We start from the raw sequence: 20,712 nt of genomic DNA, 5'->3' as shown, positions 1-20,712 counted from the left end.
GTGGTGGTGTTCACAATGGCCCAGCACATGGACATTGGCACTATCAGACATTTGCTTTAGTCCCAGAACCCCACCAAGTCCAATCACTGACCCCTGCCCTGGATCTTTCTTTTCAACCAGCATCCCAGTCAGTGCTGAACAGCTGCCATCTTAATTTTCCACAAAGCCCACAAAAGATACCATCTCTCTCCAGCTTTTGATCTTATGAGGAAATGGACCCCGTAACAGATGGCTGTAAAGCTTCCTACAAACCAGGAAAGTGTTTATTGTGTGTGGGGGTATGATTAAAACTGAATAATTAATAACAATAAATAAACATAATGTCATGAGACCCATGGAGAACTCTTGGCAGGACTGGTCTGAGGAGGAAGAGGCCTGGGATCCAGGGGAGGGGCCCAGAGGTCTAGGTACGGCAGATGAGGATGTTGGGGAGCAGCCAAGTAGTCTGCCCATAGGTTACCAGGTTGAACTGTCGGCCCCTTTCAACGCCCTGCCTGTGTGGCTGATCTGCACACAGACTGGCCTCCTGTGGCAGATCCACCCACAGCTCAGAAGGGGAAGCCAGAGGTGGAGCTGAGTGTGCATCTACCAGAGTTGTCCCCATTCGTGTCACCGCAGACCCACCATCAAGGATGCAGGCACAAACAAATTGAGCATTATAAAAATCATATTCCAGAATAACCATGAAAACGTAAAATCAGCAAAGACACATCCTCCCGTCTTTTCCAGTCTTGAAGTCCATTCAAGGGTAAAGGCTCACCTTGCCTTCCTTGTATCTCCAAAGCCAAATAAATCATCAACCATCTTACCTCCCATCCAAAGTTTGCTTCCTTCAGTGTCGTCCTTGGAAAGGTCATGTAAGGCCCAAATCTTTCCCCAATTTCAATCTTCTTTTTGGTCCAGATGCCCAGTCCTGCCCCCGGAATGGAAGACTCCCTCAGCTCAAAATCGGGCGGGATTGGGATGTCGTCGGGGATGTAGACAGGCGCTTCGTACGGAGAGCCTTCCTTGGGGTTGAAGTTCTCGCCTGCAGGGAAGGGGGATGGAGGTCCAACTGGGATCGGGGACATGATGCTGTCCTCAGTTTCCTCCTCTGCACTCTCGCCTGCTAGGAGGTCTGCCTCGGTTTCATACATGTTATTCACAACCTCGTTATCACCTTTAAAAAAAATCACAAAAGAGTGGAAAAGCATGAGCAGCAAGTTCCACTTCTCTCAGGCAAACAAAACCAGTATGGTCTGAAGGCACATGAGGCCAGCACCCTGCTGAAGCTAAGAAGGGTCAGGTCTGGTCAGTGCCTGGATGGGAGACCTCCTGGGAACCATATGGAAGCCGCCTTGGGTTTCTATCAAGAAAAGAAAGGCAGGGTATAAATGTAATAAGTAAGTAAGTAAGTAAGTAAAGGTTCCTTTCATGATAGTCATGCCACACCTTCCTCACAACCATGTCATCTTGCAAGTCCATACTCCAATACAACATACGTCCCCAGGAGCCAATTGGCATGAAAGGGAAAGTGGTGTGTTAGCCACTGACAAGAGTCTTCTCACTGCTGACTCACCTCAGTCAGCAGAAGAGGACAAGGACTCCTCTCAGTGGCTAACACACTCTCCTTTCATGCTGACTGGTTCATACACAGGGACCTGGCTGGGACCCTGCTCCCAAAAAAGTAATGTGTCTATGATGCCATGCAACCTTGATGACTACATCCTTGAGGAGCAGTGCTGAGCACTTCCTTGGTGCTAGAGCAGTGAGATTGCCCTCAGAAACAGTGATGCTTACTCCATGGAACCTACTACTTGAAGGTTCATTAGGGATAGGGTGAAAAATTTGATTCACTCCACATTTAAAGCCAAATCTATCAAATTTGCAGTTTCTGAAACAATATGAGAATTGAACCACAGCCATTTTTCAGTATTTGCACTTGTACAAATGTTGTGATGCAGTTCTCTAATCCAATTTTACAAAGACGCATATATTAGGGGGGAAGTGTGTATAAGAAAAAAATAACATACAGAAATGCATGATATTAGGAGGAATTGCTTGCAAAAATTTGCACATTAGTCAAAACTGCATCCAGTTTATTTTAAAAACTCACAAATTGCTTCAGAAATGTGGAGAACTAAATTTAAGATTAATAAAATAAATGAGAAATGGAGAGAACCAAAACTGGCAAATCTTTCCATCCCTACCCCACATACAACAACAACCCCTGACAGCTTTGAAGGGGATGCCTGGCTTGTCCTTAACATCACAGCAAAACTGGGAAGTCACAGCTCAATGGCAGATCACCAGCTTGACATGCAGAGGGTCCCTCATTCAATCCCTGGCATCACCAAGCTGGGCTGGGAATAAACTTGAGCAAGGGGACACATGAGGACAGAGTTCTGCTTCTGTTAGTTCCCTCCTTCCCCCCCCGTGCATTTTAGCAAAACACAACAAAAACCGTGCATATCTTAGCTTTATAGGCCAAGATGCGTACATCTGATCCTAGCAATTCTGTAAGGATGTTTTGTTTATTTGTTTGGCAAGAGGGGCAATTTCTGCGCACCACGTATCTAAACTTTGCAAGTTCATTAGAAAAACAAAGCACATATTCCTTCACCAGGGAAAGTGGTTCCAAACACACACACACCCCTTCCAGTTTTGTAGTCCTGCCATGTTCCTGGAATATAACCATGCCACCTGCAGTTCAAGTTTAGCCAGAGCCGCCAGTCAAAATCCAGGTCTGGATTTGGTTCAGTGAGTTACTCAAAAGGAGGTGAGCGGCCAACGTGCCATTGAAACTATGCCTTTCACTTTATGCACTGCTTGGCTAACCCCAGAGAATGGTTTCTCCTTGAACACGACACCATTGCCGGCATATGCGCAACTTTGCTGAAATGTAGAGAGAGGTGAGCACATCAGTTTCTCTCCGCTCCTTGCGACAATTCATCAGTATTTCACAGTACAAATTTCTCCTAATAGACACCTTTTTAATGCAATTTTTGCAAAGCAATTTCCCCTAATATCATGCACTTTTATATCTTATTTCCAGTAATATATGCATCAATATGTGCCCTAATAGATGCATTTTTTGTATACATTACTTGGGCAGAGAACTGCAGTGTAAAATTTGGAGAAGGGCAAATTTTGAAGGATGGCTGGGTTTCGGCTCGCATATTGTTTCGGAAAGTGCAGACTAGGTAGGTTCGCCTGTATATCCAAACCGAATAGAATTTCTTCTCCATCTCTAGCTGAAAGCTATGGATCACACACAATTCAAGCCCAGACTTTTTTTAAAAAGTTAAGCTCTTCACTCTACTGCAGTGTATATATTATGCTTTTTTTATATATATACAAAAACAACCTTCCACATCAGGAAGAAAGTTCTCCTGAGACTGAATACTGGGCTATGGCAGGGTGGTGAAAATATGTCACATGGTTAGCGGTTGCAAAAAAATAGATTCATAATCCGCTTACAAACAGAGCCCTTCAGGAACTATTTCGGATCTATTCTCTCCGAAGGACGAAAACACACACACACCACCCAACCAAACCTTTAAAAGTCATGTGGATAAAACACTTATTTAATTTAGGAGCATTCAGAAGAGTAATTATTAGCCTTCAAGTGGGTGGGGGTGTCTTTTCTTTCTCTTCGACTGATTTGTGCCTTCCGCTCACAAAAGCAGCAACTGAAGCACAACTGTTTCCTTCATGCACTGAAGTTCTTACGTTGTTTGGGAGCAGAGAGAGAGAGAGAGAGAGAGAGAGAGAACACCCCCAGAAAACATTTTAAAAGGACATATGCAGAACAAAGGTAAAATTGCAAGGGGGAACAATTAGCTGAATTAGTCAGAGTCGGTGACCACATCAAGGAACCAACAATGTGTCCAAACAGGAGGGAGCATGGCACCCTCGGTTGCAAGGGGACTGCACCAGAGATGGAAGAAGCTCAGCTCCTTGCAGGAATGAACCTTGCATTGGGTCCTCTATTGTTACTTTTTCAAACATATGCAGGCACGCTAAATACCATTAATCTAGCAAAGTTGTTTCTCCACCCCACCCCACCCCCAATAACAATTAGGAAATTAGTGTGATTATTTTAGCAGGCTGCAAATTACGACACTTAAATGGGATTGCAAAGAAAGGCTATTATTCAACACTCTCCTGTTACGTCCCCTTTCGGCTCTTTTGTTGTTGTTATTTGTTTTGCTAAAATGCACAGAAAGGAAGCAGGGGAATTGCAACCTGTTCCATGAGTTTCTGAAGACAGTGGAGTTGTGGGGTTTTTTTAAAAAAAAAGATACAAAGGAACACACTGAATGCCATCAGAGTCTCTAGATAGATTTCTGCATTTTATGGAATTCTTAAAGACGATGGATAACGTCCAATGCTAATCCTGCTCACAGTAGATCTGTTGAAGCTAACAGACACAACTAATTTAGGTTCATTAATTTCAGTGGGTCTACTCTGAGTAGGACTTAGTTGGATAAAAGCCTACATTTTGTGGGAGTGAATTCTGCAAGCTGGCTTAAGTTTTACTCTAGGTAAACCCGCTTACATTAATGGTCCTAACTTAGTCATGTCTATTAAATCAATGGGTCTAACTCTGCACAGGACTAACACAAGAAAAGAAGAGCCAGTCAGATCAGGCCAGTGGGCTATCTAGTCCAGCATCCTCTTCTCACAGTGGCCAACCAGATGCCCATGGAAAACCTACAAGCAGGACCTAAGCACACTGGATACAAACCACAAGAACCTTTTCCCCTCCCCTCCACACCAGTGATGATATGGAAAGTCTACTTGTACTGCTTAGACAGGATGGCATTTCTTGGTGGGTGGAGACAAAATGACAACAGACTTTATTACGGCCTTTGAAATCTCATGAGAACATCAGAAGAGCCCTGATGGATCAGCAGAATGGCCCATCCAGTCCAGCATCCTGTTCTCTCAGTGGCCAGTTAGATGCCTATGGGAAACCCGCAAGCAGGGCCCAAATGCAGAGAGCATTCTTCGCCTCCTGCAGCTTCCAGCAACTGGTATTTGGAAGCATACCGTCTCCGCCTATGAAGGCAGAGCATAGCCATCACGGCTAATAGCCTTTTCCTCTGAATTTGTCTAATCCTCTTTTAAAGCCATCCAAGTTGGTGGCCATGCAATCCCACAGTTTAGCTATAGTCTGTGTGAAGATGTCCTTTCCTCCAACATTCAGCTTCCTTGGATGTCTATGAGTTCTAATGTTGTGAGGGAGGGAGAAACACTTTCCCCTAGCCACTTTCTCCATGCCATGCATGTTTTTATACACTTCCATCATGCCAATTCTGACTCGCTTTTTCTCAAAAGTAAAAAGCCCCAAATGCTGCAACCTTTCCTCACAGGGGAGTAGCTCCATCCCCTTGATCATTTTGGTTGCCCTTTTCCGACTCTGCGATATCTTTTTTGGGATGAGGCGGCCAGAACTGCACACACTATTCCAAATGCAGCCACACTGTAGATTTTTATAATGGCATTATGATATCGGTTTTATTTCCAGTACTTTTCCTAATAATCCCTAGAATGGAATTTATTGCCTTCGCAGATGCTGCACACTGGGTTGACATCTTTGTCAAGTTATCCACCATCCAGTTATCCATCTCGGAATAAATTTCAGAATATAAGAACCTGCTGGATTAGGGCAACAGTTCTCCTTGGCCTGCCATACTGTTTCCCAGAGTAGCCAAACAGAGGTTACTAGGACGACGGCAGGCAGGACACGGGTGCAATAGCTCTCTCCCACATGTGATCCCCAGCCAATGGTCAGGATGAGAATTCTGATGAAAACAGCAGTGGAAATTGCTGACATTTGCTTATTCAACCCATGTTGGGAATGGAAATCAGTCCACCAAATATGATCGGTATTCCCGATTGTGGTGGCTTTCCGTCCACAAATGATATACAATGAATGAAGTTGCCCTCCTCCATTTGTGTTGTGCTTCTTTTGCACTGAAATGCATGGAGTGGAATAATGCAATGACAATGTAACTTGTGTAATTTACATAATTAATTATGTCAAGTTACGTAATTTCACCAAGAAAAATAGGGTCGTTTCTGACGGAAGGTGAACTGCAGCGGCATGGAAACAGCGCAGCATGCGACTAATACAGAGCAGAATGGGAAACAATCCCTTCTTACCTCTCTAGCAAGTGATATTCAGAGGCATGCTGTCTCTGAACATGAAAATGTTCAAAGACAGCCACCATGACTAGTAGTCGGATGTGGGGTGGGGGGCTTGGACAAGACGTTTTCCTGAGCAGGACCCACCTCCTTGCCTCTCTCACCGCTGATCCTTCGCTTGGCCTCTCCTGAAGGCCCAATCTGTACAGGTACCCAGAAGGAGATGGCAAGACAACGAGAGGCTGGTGCTCTTTGTCCTTGTCACCATCACTGTGCACACACTTGAGAAGTGCAAGAGAATACGCAATGCCACTAAGGAGGAGGGGGAGCTCTATGGGTTGGCAGCAGACCCTCCCGATGTGATGTGGGCATCAACGGGTGCCTGGTGATGCCAACCCCTGACACCAGCCCAGGAACAGAGTCCTGGCCTTCCATGTAAACACAGGCTGCAGTTACTCGGCATTCAGCACTCTTTTATGGACCTAAAGAGGTGAGGACTATTAAATGAAGGAAGGGGCTATGATAAACATGAAAGGGCGCATAAGAAAAAAAGAAAGCTGCTTTAGTTTACTGAGTCAATCTAGCACCAGCTCTCTAGGGGTTCAGCCTGACCTGGAGATGCTGAAGGTTGAATCTGGGATCTTCTGCATCCACAAAACAGATGCTCCACAACTGAGCTACAGCCCTCCTCTGCGTAGGAATGAAGCAGAGCCTAGGAACATAAAACCAAACGAGAGAGCTGCCTCATACAGCGTCAGACCACGGTCCCATCCAGCTCAGTCTCATCCCAGGGGTGGGGAACCTTTGGCCCTCCAGATTTTGCTGCACGACAACTCCCATCGGCTCCAGCAAGCACGGCAAACGGCCAGAGATGACGGGAGTTCTAGTTCGGCAACATCCAGAAGGCCAGACGTTCCACAAACGTGGCCCAAACTGACAGGCAGCGACTCTGCAAGGTTCCAGGCAAGAGTCTCTCCCAACCCTACCTGGAGAGGGCAGAGTTTGAATCTGGGACCTTCTGCTTACAAAGAAGAGCTATGGCCCTTAGATAGCACGTTACTAAATGAACATCCCAGTATTTTTTAAAAGAAGGTAGAGGTGAGGCTACAAAACTGACATTATATGCCACATTTTGTTAAAAAAAGAAGTTTTATATGTGGCTGGGTGGTTTTTTTTGGGGGGGGGTGGAGAACAGATTTACCTTTCCTCTATTCAACCATCGGCTGCAGGCTCCTTGCTTTCTTTGTACCCTATTTCCCTAAACCCCCCTTTTCACATCCCCCCCATCCCCAGAATAACAACCCAACAACTGCCTCATTGTGGACTCTGGAGCAACGTGCAAGACTCCTAGCGAGAATATTAATGGCTGACCTCTGATGTAATCGGGAACCAGGGGGGGAGGGAAATAGCGCCCGACCGAAATTGCAGTTTTCACTTCAGCATGGAAAGGCATTTTTGTACTGCCAAATGGGAGCAGAGCAGTTATAACAGCGGGGCTCGACTTTTAAGGAATGAATCTTTCATCCCTTTTCTATTCTCAAAACGGGCCTTGGTGAAAGATCCCCTCCTCTTCTTTTGAGGCCTCGTAACATTTGTTCTGAAAGTCATTGCTCGGGATCACTAGAGGAATGGGAAGGGGAATTTTGCTGGGTGCATTCTGGGGGGAAACACAGCTATAGATTAAGAATGTTTCCTTCACAGAGAGAGAGAGAGGGTAATCTTGCTTACGCAAACATGCCCCCAGAAACAAGGCTTTCAGAAGCATTATATACCATAATCCTGAAAATACTTGTGGTTGCAGTAAATGTTTCTCCTCTGGGTATTAGCAAGTCAAATTATTTTCCACTCTGTGATTAGCCTCTTTTGCACTTACGAAACAGGGATTCCAACCAGGCTGAGAATGGGAGGCTGAGTTTAAGAGCAGAGTAAGTCCATCGAAGAGGAACATGGCAAACTGAAACCAAAGAGGCAGAGCCCTCTTTCCAAACACATGAAATGGAAAAGGACTGCCTTCAAGTCAATCCCAAATAGGGTTTTCATGGTAAGTGGTATTCAGAGGGGGTTTGCCATTGCCTCCCTCTGAGGCTGAGAGGCAGTGACTGGCCCAAGGTCACCCAGTGAGCTTCATGGCTGTGTGGGGATTCGAACCCTGGTCTCCCAGGTCATAGTCCAGTACTGTAACCACTACACCACACTGGCTGTCACCATAGGGTGTTATTTTTTACTTCTTCCCCTGGAGTTGAGGATGCCCGGAAGGGTGGCCAGCACCCTACCTGAGAAATATCACTTCTCAAAACCAACCCCCCCCCAAAAGAAAAAAAAATCCTCCATCTGCTTCTCCAGGATGACACTACATGGCAACAAGGATGATCAGGGGACTGGAAACAAAGCCCTATGAGGGGAGACTTGAAAAAACTGGGCATGTTTAGCCCGGAGAAGAGAAGACTGAGGGGAGATATAGTAGCACTCTTCAAGGACTTGAAAGGATGACACACAGAGGAGAGCCGGGATCTCTTCTCAATCGTCCCAGAGTGCAGGGCACAGAATAATGGGCTCAAGTTGCAGGAAGCCAGATTTCGACTGGACAGCAGAAAAAACTTCCTAACTGTTAGAGCCACACAACAATGGAACCAATGACCGAGGGAGGTGGTGGGCTCTCCGACACTGGAGGCCTTCAAGAGGCAGCTGGACAGCCATCTGTGGGGAATGCTTTGATTTGGATTCCTGCATTGAGCAGGGGGGTTGACTTGATGGCCTTACAGGCTCCTTCCAACTCTGCTATTCTAAGATTCTATGAACACTTGTCACAAATATAATCTGCTTCCAGAGTTGCCATCAGGGGTGGTCATCACTGGGCTTCTATTGAGGCCGAGGAAGCCCCTGAAACTGAGTCAGACTATTGCTCCATCTAGCTCAGTATCACCCACACTGACTGGCATCAGCTCTCCAAGGATTCAGGCAGGGAGCCTCTCCCAACCCTACCAGAGCTGCCATTGGGGACTGAACCTGGCACCTTCTGCATGCAAAGTGGAGTCTCTCCCACTGAGCTAGGTCCCTTAGAAGACATAGGACCATGAAAAGCTGATTTATACCAAGTCAGGCCATTGGCCCATCTAGCTCAGTACTGCCTACACTGACTGGCCGCTGCTTTCTGGGGTTCCAGATGGGGGGGGACATTTCCAGCCCTACCTGGAGATGCCCGGAATTGAACCTGGGGACTTCTGCAGATGGTCTACCAGTGAGCAATGGATCTTCTCCACAGGGAATCCCCAAAGGCTCTTGGTGCTGCTGTCTCTCCCCCCGCTACCTGCTGTTCACAGCCTCCAGGGCCGTCCCAAGACACATAAGCACATCATAAGAGGCTGCTGGGTCAGGCCAAAGGAGGCCCATCTAGTCCAGGATCCTGTCCTCACAGTGGCCAGCCAGAGGCCTCAATGGGAAGCCCACAAGGAGGTCCTGAGCCCAAAAGCAGCACTCTCCTCTCCTGTGGTTTCCAGCAACTGGTGTTCTGATGCATACAGCCTCCGACCTTCACATAGTGCAAAGCCAGCCTATGGAATTTGCTCTCCAAAAAGGCAGCAATGGCCACCAACTTGGGGGGGGGCTTTAAAAGGGGAGTAGACAAATTCACAGAGGGGAAGGCTATCAATGGCTCAATAGTCTCGGGAGGAACGGCAGGACAGAAATTCAATAAATAAAATAAAATAAATGGAGGGGGAAAGTTTGGGAACCACCAGCGTAAAGTATTTTAATTATGTGTGGATGTTTTATCATTGCTTTTACACTTGGAAGGCGCTTAGAAGGCATTTGGGCATGGAAGCAGTATGCAAGAAACAAACAAACAGGCTATGTATGATGCCCAGAGATGATTGCATTTTGGGTCGCCGCTTCCACCCTCTCCCATATGACACGATATTTTTTCAGACTTCACAAGTCGCCAATGACAGCTTAGGCTCAAGCCTGTAGCAATTTCGTGGAATGCCCTCACATTATCCCTTTTTTCCTGAGACGTGGCATCCCTCCAAGGCTCAGATCTGGCAGACAGCTGCAGAACTGGATGTTCACATGAGAGAGAGAGAGAGAGAGAGAGAGAGAGAGAGAGAGAGAAGGGTCATTTTTACTTTTGCATAAAGTAGCAAGAGGCTCTGGGTTCTACAACCCTGCCAGCAAAGAAAAGGATTCTCCAGGGGAGGTTGTTGGCATATAAACGTAGCAGAGAGAAAGGGCTGGGGGGTGAGGGAAGAGTACAGGCAGTTTTCATTCCCTAAATGCAGAGAGAAGAATTACAGGCTCTTGCTTCTGAAAGGCACAGTATAAAAGTTTGAAGTGAGGAAATGTTATCTGAAAATAAAAGGGGGAAAAAACCCACAGGGGATAATAGAGGCATCTTCATCTCTAACCAGGTACAAAGTAGGGGGATGTAATAATATCGTGCCATCCCTTAAGCAGCCAAGATGGTAACATCCATGCATAAGGGGAAGAGCATCAGTGTGTGTGTCTGTACACGTGCACACTCACACTCGGGTGTGTATAGGGATGCTGGCAACGTCCACCTAAAACAGGAACAGAAATTGCCACGTTTTGCCTATTTGTCCCATGGCTGGAATGGAAATCAATCCAGCGAACACAATCAGTATTCACTGTTATTGTTGCTATCAGTCTGCAAACTATACATTAATTGATTGCATTCCCCCCCCCATTTGCATTGCATTTTCTTTGCATGGAAATAAATGGGGTAGAATAACGAAGCAATAACGTAATTAATTATCAGTGTGTGTGCTCGGGTGGATATGATGTGGTACTGAATAATAACATCAATTTAGGGTCCAGGACAGAGAACTTCAGGCATCTGGTTGGCCTGAAGATCAGGATGCTGGACTTAGATGGCCCTTTGTCCTGATGTTCTTAAAGCAGCAGGCTAGATTAGGGAGAAAGGGCAGGCTGTTCAGCATACACAGATGGGCATTTGGCCTAATCCAGCACACTTTAGTGAGAATTTCTCCTAATAAACACATTTTTGTAAGCAGTTTTAACAAAGGCACACTTCTTTTGCAAGCCATTTCTCATTATCTAATGCATTTTGCATGTTATTTTCACTCATATATTACTTTTTGTGCACACTTTCCCCTCATATCTGCATTTTTGTCAATATTGTTTAGTTGGCGAACTGCATCACAAAATTCTAATAAATGTGAACTTCTAAGGATGGCTGTGTTTCAGTTCTCATATTCATTCGGAAAGTGAGAATTTGATAAATTCTGTTTAAAATGCCAACTGTATAAACATTCTCACCCATCCCTGCATTGTATACAGTTCAATGATGGTAAGGACTGACTCTGGCTACCAAAAGAGTTGGAGTGTATTAGGGGGGAGAACTCTTAAGATGTAGACAAGGGCAATTAAGATGACCCAGGGTCAGGGGTATCTTTACAGATGAAAAGTGTCCATTCCCCTAGTCCAGCAAGGCTTTGCACCGAAGCTCAAAGCTGTTGGACCAGCACTACAACAGCTCAAGATGGAGATCTTATAAAGGGACTTGCAGGCCCCACCCTTAGAATCATAGAATAGTAGAGTTCGCAGGGGTCTATAAGGCCATCAAGTCCAACCCCCTGCTCAATGCAGGAATCCAAATCAAAGCATTCCTGACAGATGGCTGTCCAGCTGCCTGTTGAATGCCTCCAGTGTCGGAGAGCCCACCACCTTCCTCGGTCATTGGTTCCATTGTCGTATGGCTCCAACAGTTAGGAAGTTTTTCCTGATGTCCAGTCGAAATCTGGCTTCCTGCAACTTGAGCCCATTATTCCGTGTCCTGCACTCTGGGACAATCGAGAAGAGATCCTGGCCCTCCTCTATGTGACAACTTTTCATGTACTTGAAGAGTGCTATCTCAGTCTTCTCTTCGCCAGGCTAAACATGCCCAGTTCTTTCAGTCTCTCCTCATAGGGCTTTCCTGGCTCTCTGGCCTGCCCCCCCCAACTTTCTGTCCTGACCTGTGTGCATGGCAGGGCTGCAGAAGTGGTGGTGATGGGCATCCTGCTGCTCTGTTAAGGTTGGTTGGGTTTGGATTGCACTCTAAGTCAGCCTAGGACTGCAGGCAAAATGCTGCAGCCTTAAGTTTAAGTGATGGTTTAGATCAGCATTTCCGTCCTACGTTTAACATGCTTGTCCAATGTTTTATTTTATCAACGTCATCATTCCTACCTCACCTTTCTGTAAAAAAATAATACTATTCAGGGTGGCAAACATACACAGACAAATACTTAACAATGCAGCCAAGATTGCCACATTAAAATTAATTAAGCATTAATTCTGATAGCAACAAGTTAAATTCCATTTAAAAGAGAACAGCTCAACTTGCCTGCTGAAAAGTATAGTGAAGAACATAAAAAAGAACCAGCTGGATCAGGCCAACGGCCCATCTAGTCCAGCATCCTGTTCTCACAGTGGCCCACCAGATGACTGAATGGGAGGCATGCAAGCAGGACCTGAGCACAAGAGCTCTCTCCCCTCCTGCGGTTTCCAGCAACTGGTATTCAGAAGCATACTGCCTCCGACAGTGGAGGGCGACCATAACCATTGATAGCCTTCTCCTCCATGGAATTGTCTAATGCTCTTTTAAAGCCATCTAAGTTGGTGGCAATCTCTACCTCTTGTTGTTGCTGTTGTTGTTATGTGCCTTCAAGTCGATTATGACTTAAGACAACCCTATGAATCAGCGACCCCCAAGAGCATCTGTCGTGTACAGCCCTGTTCAGATCTTGTAAGTTCAGGTCTGTGGCTTCCTTTATGGAATCAACCCATCTCTTGTTTGTCCTTCCTCTTTTTCTACGCCCTTCTGTTTTTCCCAGCATTATTGTCTACCCCTTATAGGAGCGAATTTAACTATGGGCTGTGCAAAGAGGCACTTTCTGTTGTCTGTCCTGAACCGTCCAAAATTTAGCTTTGGTGGATGCCCACGAGTTCTACTGTTATGAGGGACTGAACATATGGATCTTCCACAGACTGGAAAGAGACTGATCTATCTCATCCGTCCCATAGCCCATATGATTTCTAGGACATGGGGAGGTTCTGCCTTCGGTGCTTGGGGTTGGATGGAACATGTACGTGTACTGCCTTCAAGTCGATCCTGACTTATGGCGACCCTCTGAATAGGGTTTTCATGAGGCTGAGAGGCAGTGACTGGCCCAAGCTCACCAAGTGAGCTTCATGGCTGTGTGGGGATTCAAACCCTAGTCTCCCAGGTCATAGTCCAGCACCTTAACCACTACACCACACTGGTACACATGGTTCTCATATTACCTCCATGGCCCCTCAAACATCCTAAACATGGATTGGGGTGGGTGGCAAGGGAAAACAGAGCCTATAGGAACCCTCTATGTGCAAGCAGTGGGGGTACTTGCAAAAATATTATTATATTATGAATGGAAAAGGCCAGCCTGAACCCTTGCCACTTGCTTCTTTCAACTGCTAGCCTTGCCAGTCTTTTCCCCCTGCTGTGCCAACCTGGTGGGGTTGGTTCTCTTTAGTCCTCACTTATTCTCCCCAACCCCACACTGCCATGAGGTCATCCTCTCTTCGCCTTAATCCTCAGCCCCTAGTTTTACTTACAGCCACCAAAATGGTGATTATTATCACCCCTCTGTTCCTACAATACTTTTTTTTAATTCCTGCTCTGTCCCAAAGTCTGGTCTCAGTGGGGTCATCCTGAAAAAAAGGACTGCCTTCAAATCGATTCCGACTTATGGCGACCCTATGAAAAGGGTTTTCATGGCAAGCGGTATTCAGAGGGGGTTTCCCATTGCCTCCCTCTGAGGCAGAGAGGCAGTGACTGGCCCAAGGTCACCCAGTGAGCTTCATGGCTGTGTGGGGATTTGAACCGTGGTCTCCCAGGTCATAGTCCAACACTCTAACCACTACACCACACTGGCTCTCTGGATGGAACAACTCCATCACTTATAGCACTGAAATGGGTTTTGTCCACTAATACAGTATATGGCTGTAGAATGCCAGAAAGAAAAGGGAGAAGCACCACGTAATGGACAAAAAAAAGAGGCAGGCTCTGGTGCTTGGTAAATTTATTGAGGCTCAACGTGTTTCAGAGTAATCCTTCCTCAGGAGCAATGGAGATCTGTTTCTTTTTCTCTGCCTGCGCAGTTCAAATTCTTTATGCAGCTCCACACAAAACGAACACCACAGCAAATGCCCACTGAAGGCTGACTCGCAGTGGGGGCAAACACACTTTCATTGGCAAGATGGTCTGTTGTGTCATTGCCATCACAAAAATATGCCCACCCACTATATTTCAAAGTGCAGGGACCCTTGAAACACTTCATTACTAATTTCTTTAAAAGAAATGAAGCACATGCACTTCCTTGCGTGGAAAGCAAATGTAAACACAAAAAATGTGAACAATGTATGCGGGTGCATTCGTTTCCTTTCTTCTTCCCTCCCACCATATTAGCTGAATCTGAATGACATTCAGCAAGTATGACACTATGAGAGAGTAACACAACGCCAGCAAATTGTCATTTAGATGGAAAACACCAAAGTTACAGGCAGCAGAAGACAGGGTGTGTCTCCAAGGAAAGGAATGAGACGCTTATAGGATGCCATAATTGCCTCTAAAATTGGAAAACTTTGTTTTTTGGTGAAGGAATAGAAAGCCTACCAATTTCATGGCATTTGCTTTAACTTGGATTCCTGCACTGATCAGGGGATTGGACTCAGTGGCCTTATAAGCCCCTTCCAATGCTATGATTTGGACAGAAAAGGTCAAGGTTAGAGGCAGAAGTAAGCAGAATGTGCCTTCACTGAAATCAATGGAAAAGGAAAGATAAAATTAAAATGAAGGCAATAAAAAATAATAAAAGTAGCATGTAACAAATGTAGTCTCAGAAACTAAAATAAAAAAACTTCTTTAGAAATATTACCCCCCTCCAATTTTTATCCAAGTTCTACCACCCCCTGAGTAGGAATCAAATTATCTTGAGAAAAGCTTTTGAACTCATAAGACCAAGAGCAAAAGGAATCAGTGGAAGAAAAGTTGCATTATTCTGAAATAAATTTATAAAATCCTTCCACGGCATTACATAAAACTTGATGCATGGATTGAAAATTGAGAGAGAGAGAGGGAGGGAGACTCTATCTGCCCTCACTTGCTAAAGGCTAAATTAAGGTTTTTTCTTTTATTAAAAGGATTTCTGCTGGTGGAATAGAGACTAAAGCCTGTAAAAATATTTCAAAGTGTTTTTAATGCATATTTTCCCTTAGTAAAAGCAGCAGGGAAAGTGTCCAAATACTTCTCTTCTAAATGCCAGCGTTAGATTTCTTGTAAAAGTTGAGTTCAGCCAGGCATCAAATATATTTCCACACAGAAGTCTTATTAGAATCATTAACCAGAAGCTGCTGTCCAGAGCTAAGTGTTACCTTTCCCCCCCCCTTGCTTAACCTTCTTTCAATATTTCAAGTCACAGACTTGTTAGATATGTCAAAACCCGACAGAATTTAAAACTCAAATTAAACCCATTTCCCCCCTAATGCTGAAAATAATACTAAGGATAACTGGGGCACTTCCAAACCACGGCTATTTTCGGATGGGATTCAGCTTGTGCAATTATAATTGATTTGAGGGTCTTGTGCAACAGATTCACTTGCCCAGACTTTTTGGGATAAGGAAAGTGATGGGGGAAATGCACTTAAAGTGTGAAATAACACCTGCATTGAAGCAACATCATCTAACCGCTCCACAAACAAATCAGAACAAATGTTCATTAAGCAGCCAGCATCATGTAATCTCCTTGTAAACTAATCAGGATGAATGTTCAATCTAGAAGTGCCCTTAATTTAGGTCATTTAATGATGATAATGGGCTCAAATAAAATCCTGATTCTGAATGGCAAAAGTATTAATAGGACAATGATGCTGTGGTCTGTTTTGCTTTGATTCTGAGCAAACATGGAACAGGTGGACTCCTGAAGGTGGAGCCTGTTGGGGTTCCCTTTGAATGTACTTACAAACTATCTGCTTTACAACTCCGGAGGAAGCAAAACTTTACATCTGACTATTCATCCTGCTGGAAAATAAGGAGTCCTGCAAATCGATTAAAACAATGGAACTTATGATGCACAATAAAGTTCTTTCTGGTAGATGGACGGGCTGCTGTTTAGAATATAGGTTGGATGCTTTTAGTATCCCAGGCTTTTCTGCAGACTCTATGAAGATTTTTTAAAGATCAGTTTGCATTTTTATTCTAAGACTGCAACCCTAAACCTACGTATCTGGGAATAAGCTTCACTACACTCAACAGGACTTCCTTCCAAGTAGACATGCATAGAATTGCACTGTAAGGCTGCAATCCTCAGTGTACGTACCCATCAGACCCAGCGGGGCTTACTTCTGAGTTACTATAGGTAGGTAACCCTCCATCTTTCAACTTCAGTGCCCCCCTCCCAAATTGCAATATGGAGGTACTTACAGTGGTGCTTCAGCACCTTGGAAGCTTGAATTAAAACCCAGAGTGGATTCCACTGCCCCACTGACATAAAGCCACCAGCAGCCACTGGCTGCCTTATACAGAGTCAGACCACTGGTAGTATATCTAGCTCAAAATTGTCTAAACTGATTCGGCTGTCCAGGATTTCAGGCAGGAGTCTCTCACAGCCCTGCCTGGAGATCCCAGGGACTGAACCTGGTACCTTCTGCATGCAAACTATGGCCCTCTTCGGCCAAAAAAAAAAAAAAAAAAGGCTTTCAGAGTGGCTTATAAATATGATTGGTCTCTTCCTTCAAGATTGCAATGCAAAAGTATAAAAGAAAAGAAAAAGGGACTGGATGGGTAAAGGCAAACTCAGGCACCGGTTCTTATTCAGTTCTGTGTGCATAGCAGGTATTACGCCACTGAGCTGGGGCCCTTTCCTTAAGACACGGGAACATAGCAAACTGCCTTCCTGAAATGAAGAAAGATTAGAAAAATTAGAAAACGCGGGAACCCAGAAAGGACAGATTCACCCATCCCTCTTCTCAGCAGAGGCATCCGGTTGGCCCCTGTCAGAACAGGATGCTGAACTAGACGGGTCTTTGGCTGGATCGGGCAGGGTTTGTCTTCTTACGTTCTTATATTGCATACAAAGAGATGTAAATAGTCTGAAGTGATATATATTATCATTCTCCTCACTAAATGAAAATGTAATTATAATCCCTACATAAAATCAAGCAGTACCACGGATTATATGTGTGTCCCAGGGTGGATTACAGCACATAATTAAAAACAGTTAAAAAACAGTTTAGCCAATTTCTTTTTAAAAAGTTCATTGAATGAAACAATGTTGTTAGTTCAGACTGGTGGATGAAGAAAGCAGCAGGGGGACTGAGGGTGGGTGGGAGATGAAGGGTCCAACCCCACTGCTTCCATCAACAGGATCCAAATGATGTTTTAACTGGTTCCACAGTTACACACACACACACACACAAATCTACCCTATTTACGGCAACGAAACTGATGGGGGTATTTCACTAATATTTTCTCCCCCCACCCACCACCTAAAATTTTGCAGTTCTTTTTTTGGGGGGGGGAGAAGCCCAGAAAAGTTAAGAAAAAGTCGAGAGATGTGCTCCAGAAAATTCTTTTCTGAGAAATTTCAGCTCTGCTCTAGATTGCATCTCTGCATCCAGATTGCATCTCTTTAATGCTAAAATAAATGTAGGGAAATTAATTTCATTCTCTTAAAAACGAGTGCATTCCCCAGGCTCAAACAGGGATGAACTCTTTTTTGAAGAAGGAAAATATAAAAGCCAAGTTGTTATATTTGTTAAAAGTTGCTACAGGGATACACACACACATATACAGAGAGAGAAATATACATAGATTCATATACGTAGATATAGTTGTAGTGACAGACAATTAGGGATGGGGGAGAAATTTGATTCAGTCCGCATTTAAAGTTGAACCTAAATAAATTCACACTTTCCGAAACAATATGAGAACCAACACACAGGTATCCTTTAACATTTACATTTCTCTGAATTTTGCATCACAGTCCTCCATTCACCTCAACTTTACAAAAAATGCTTATAATGAGGTAAAGCGAGCATAAAAACATCTACATTAGGGATAACAACAATTAAAAATGCATTATTATAGGAAGAATTGCTGGGTAAAAAAAATGTGTAGGTCAGGGGAAATTGCACAGAAAAATATGAATATTAGTTGAAATTTGCACTAAACATTGGTGAATTTTCATGTAGACTTAAAATAAAAAAAAAAACACCAGAAACTGATGTGGAAATCTCTCTTTCTCTCTCTCTCTCTCTCTCTCTCACACACACACACACACAGAGGCTTGCCAGGGAAGGGCCAACCACTAGTGGGTTGTCAAAAAGACTGACTTTTGAGGAAGGGTTGAAGACAGATGAAGAGAGAGAAACATCTAAAGTAGAAGCTGACAATCATTCAGCTCTTACACCATGATGAAAATGGACCCTACACATTACATTCTGGAGGTTACTCATAGAAACTCTCAGTACCAATTTGGAAGAAAAACAAAAAGTTAGATACCATGCTGGGGGCGGGGGGGGGAACATGCATATGAAGAAGAAAAAAGATACACAGAAATCAAGCTATTTTCCTTGCAAATGCTGCCTTTCAACTTTGAAAAAAAGCATGGAAAAAGTTTCCAGTTCAGTGAGAATTTCTTTCAGGTGGAAATGCGAGAAAATAATAGAAATGGGAAACGAAAGAAGGAAAATGGGGGAAGGGGGAAGGAAGATGCAACTTAACTACAATTTGGAAAATATCCCCCAAAGGTTTTTAAAATATTACATTAAAGATGCCAAGCAAATTAAATTTGCCTCCCCCCACCTTCCGTAAAGTAATAGATAGTGCAAAGTACGCCTTTGAATCCTGGCCCTTAAAACTCCTGGGAAAAAAAAGAAAGAATTTGAAACTCTCCGCAAAGAGAGCCTGCATTGGGAATTCGCATCCCTGCCAGGCCAAAGCATCCACTCTGTTGTCATTGCCTCATTGTCATTCTTCTCACTTGCAGTTCCCCAGGGTCCAGAGCAGGAGTCTTGGCGCTATTAACATGGCAGATTAATAGGGTGTGTGGGGAGGGGAGGTTACGGCATTCTCACAAACATTCTAAATATTAATAATAATCAATAACAGCTTTTTATCTCCTTATGGTCACTGCACAAACATACCACTGGTGTTGGATGGGAGAAGGGGAGATAAGCAAACTGAAGGCACGACAGCCCTGCAGAATAAAAGGGGACCCAGAAGATAATTGCTGGACAGAGGGTTGAGCCGTGAGGTGGATGTCAAAAGCAGAACTCTTACAAGAGGAAAGGGATGCATTTTAACCTAACAATGTGGGACAGATTACTCTCTCTCCCCCCCCAATCAATCCCCACCCCTTCTCATTCCAACTTTACGAATTTTGGCCCCCATCTTGTCTTAAAGGGCTGTGCAAAAGAAATTCAAGGCTACTTCTTCACATGCACAATTTGATACTTTCACTCATTGCTAACTCTTCCTCCCCAGCATTGCATTCAGCGGGAGTTGCTGGGCCCAAATTATTACAGCACTGTGACGCCAAAATACATTTGCAGGAAAGGTCTTCAAGATCACAGTTGCTTACAAAAACTCTCATTTATATTCTTCAAATTCACCTCCTTCCTCCCTGCACTCCTACCACAAAACATCTTCAATTAGGGATACTGCTGAATTTAGGAGTTTTATGGGGGGGAGGAACAAGGCATTTCTTGACTGCAGCATGATGGTTGCTTTAAAATTTATCGCCAAGAGTTAAGGTTTTAAGTTGTTGTTCTTTGAACACCTCTGTGACTTAATGCCCAAACCAAACTGGGGGGAACATTCTGAAATTCTGCAGTGCCGCTGAATTTCCAATTTGTGCAATATTCCTAACTGCAGAAGGAACGCGAAGTGTGGAGGCATCAGAGCTCAGTTGCAGAACACCCATTCTATGGTTTGCTTAAACAGTGGTGGCTGGTGCCCATGGAGACCATTGGGGCAGAAGGCAGGGAACCCAAACAGTAGGCGGAGCCAGAGTTTGCCTCTGTGGATCAGCCTCCAGTGCACTTAAAGCAGAATCAGGTAACAGGCAATGGGAAAAGGCTTCTCTCTGCCTCCGATGTTGGGCAGCCATCACAAGTCAGAGTAGATGATAAGACGCTAGTTGGGCAAACAGTCTAAGCCGGTGTAAGATAGCTTCCTATGTCCTAGATCTGGTGTTCAAATGTTCACTGCTGAGAAAAACAAGGGAAATCCAAATGTCAGGATCCAATCATGATTGATTTATTTTTTGGTAACAAGTCCTATATAAAACTATCTAGATGAATTTTCTAGCTATGGCTATTTTACAGCACAGTCTTTTCCATGTCTACTCAAAAGTAAGTCCCACTGTATTCATGAGGGCTTACTGCCAGCTAAGTGGATATAGGATTGCAGATGGCCATTACCATTCCCTAACAGCACAATCCTGTATATGTCTCCTCAGAAGGAAGTCTCCTTATGTTTAACAATGCTTAGTCCTGAATAGGTGAGTATTAAGATTGAACCCTTCA

At 44.4% G+C, this 20,712-nt stretch overlaps 1 protein-coding gene across 16 annotated transcripts in view; it reads right to left on the bottom strand.

The window, feature by feature from the left end:
* Positions 1-20,712, bottom strand: part of LOC133372935 (histone-lysine N-methyltransferase PRDM16-like) — a 545,545-nt gene that overhangs the window by 347,754 nt on the left and 177,079 nt on the right. For 15 of the 16 annotated variants that reach the window (XM_061602158.1, XM_061602152.1, XM_061602153.1 and 12 more), the window contains one exon: positions 810-1,159. In XM_061602158.1, coding sequence (XP_061458142.1) covers positions 810-1,136 — 327 coding nt within the window. In that variant the 5' untranslated portion in view covers positions 1,137-1,159. Of the gene's footprint in view, positions 1-809; positions 1,160-6,744; positions 6,845-20,712 lie in introns of all 16 variants that reach the window. The other variant, XM_061602148.1, reaches the window with a different exon arrangement.

This window comes from Rhineura floridana, chromosome 18 (assembly GCF_030035675.1).
Source record: "Rhineura floridana isolate rRhiFlo1 chromosome 18, rRhiFlo1.hap2, whole genome shotgun sequence".
Classification (NCBI taxonomy): domain Eukaryota; kingdom Metazoa; phylum Chordata; class Lepidosauria; order Squamata; family Rhineuridae; genus Rhineura; species Rhineura floridana.
The sequence above is the reverse complement of the archived record's forward strand: the minus strand, read 5'-3'. Positions and strand labels throughout refer to the sequence as shown.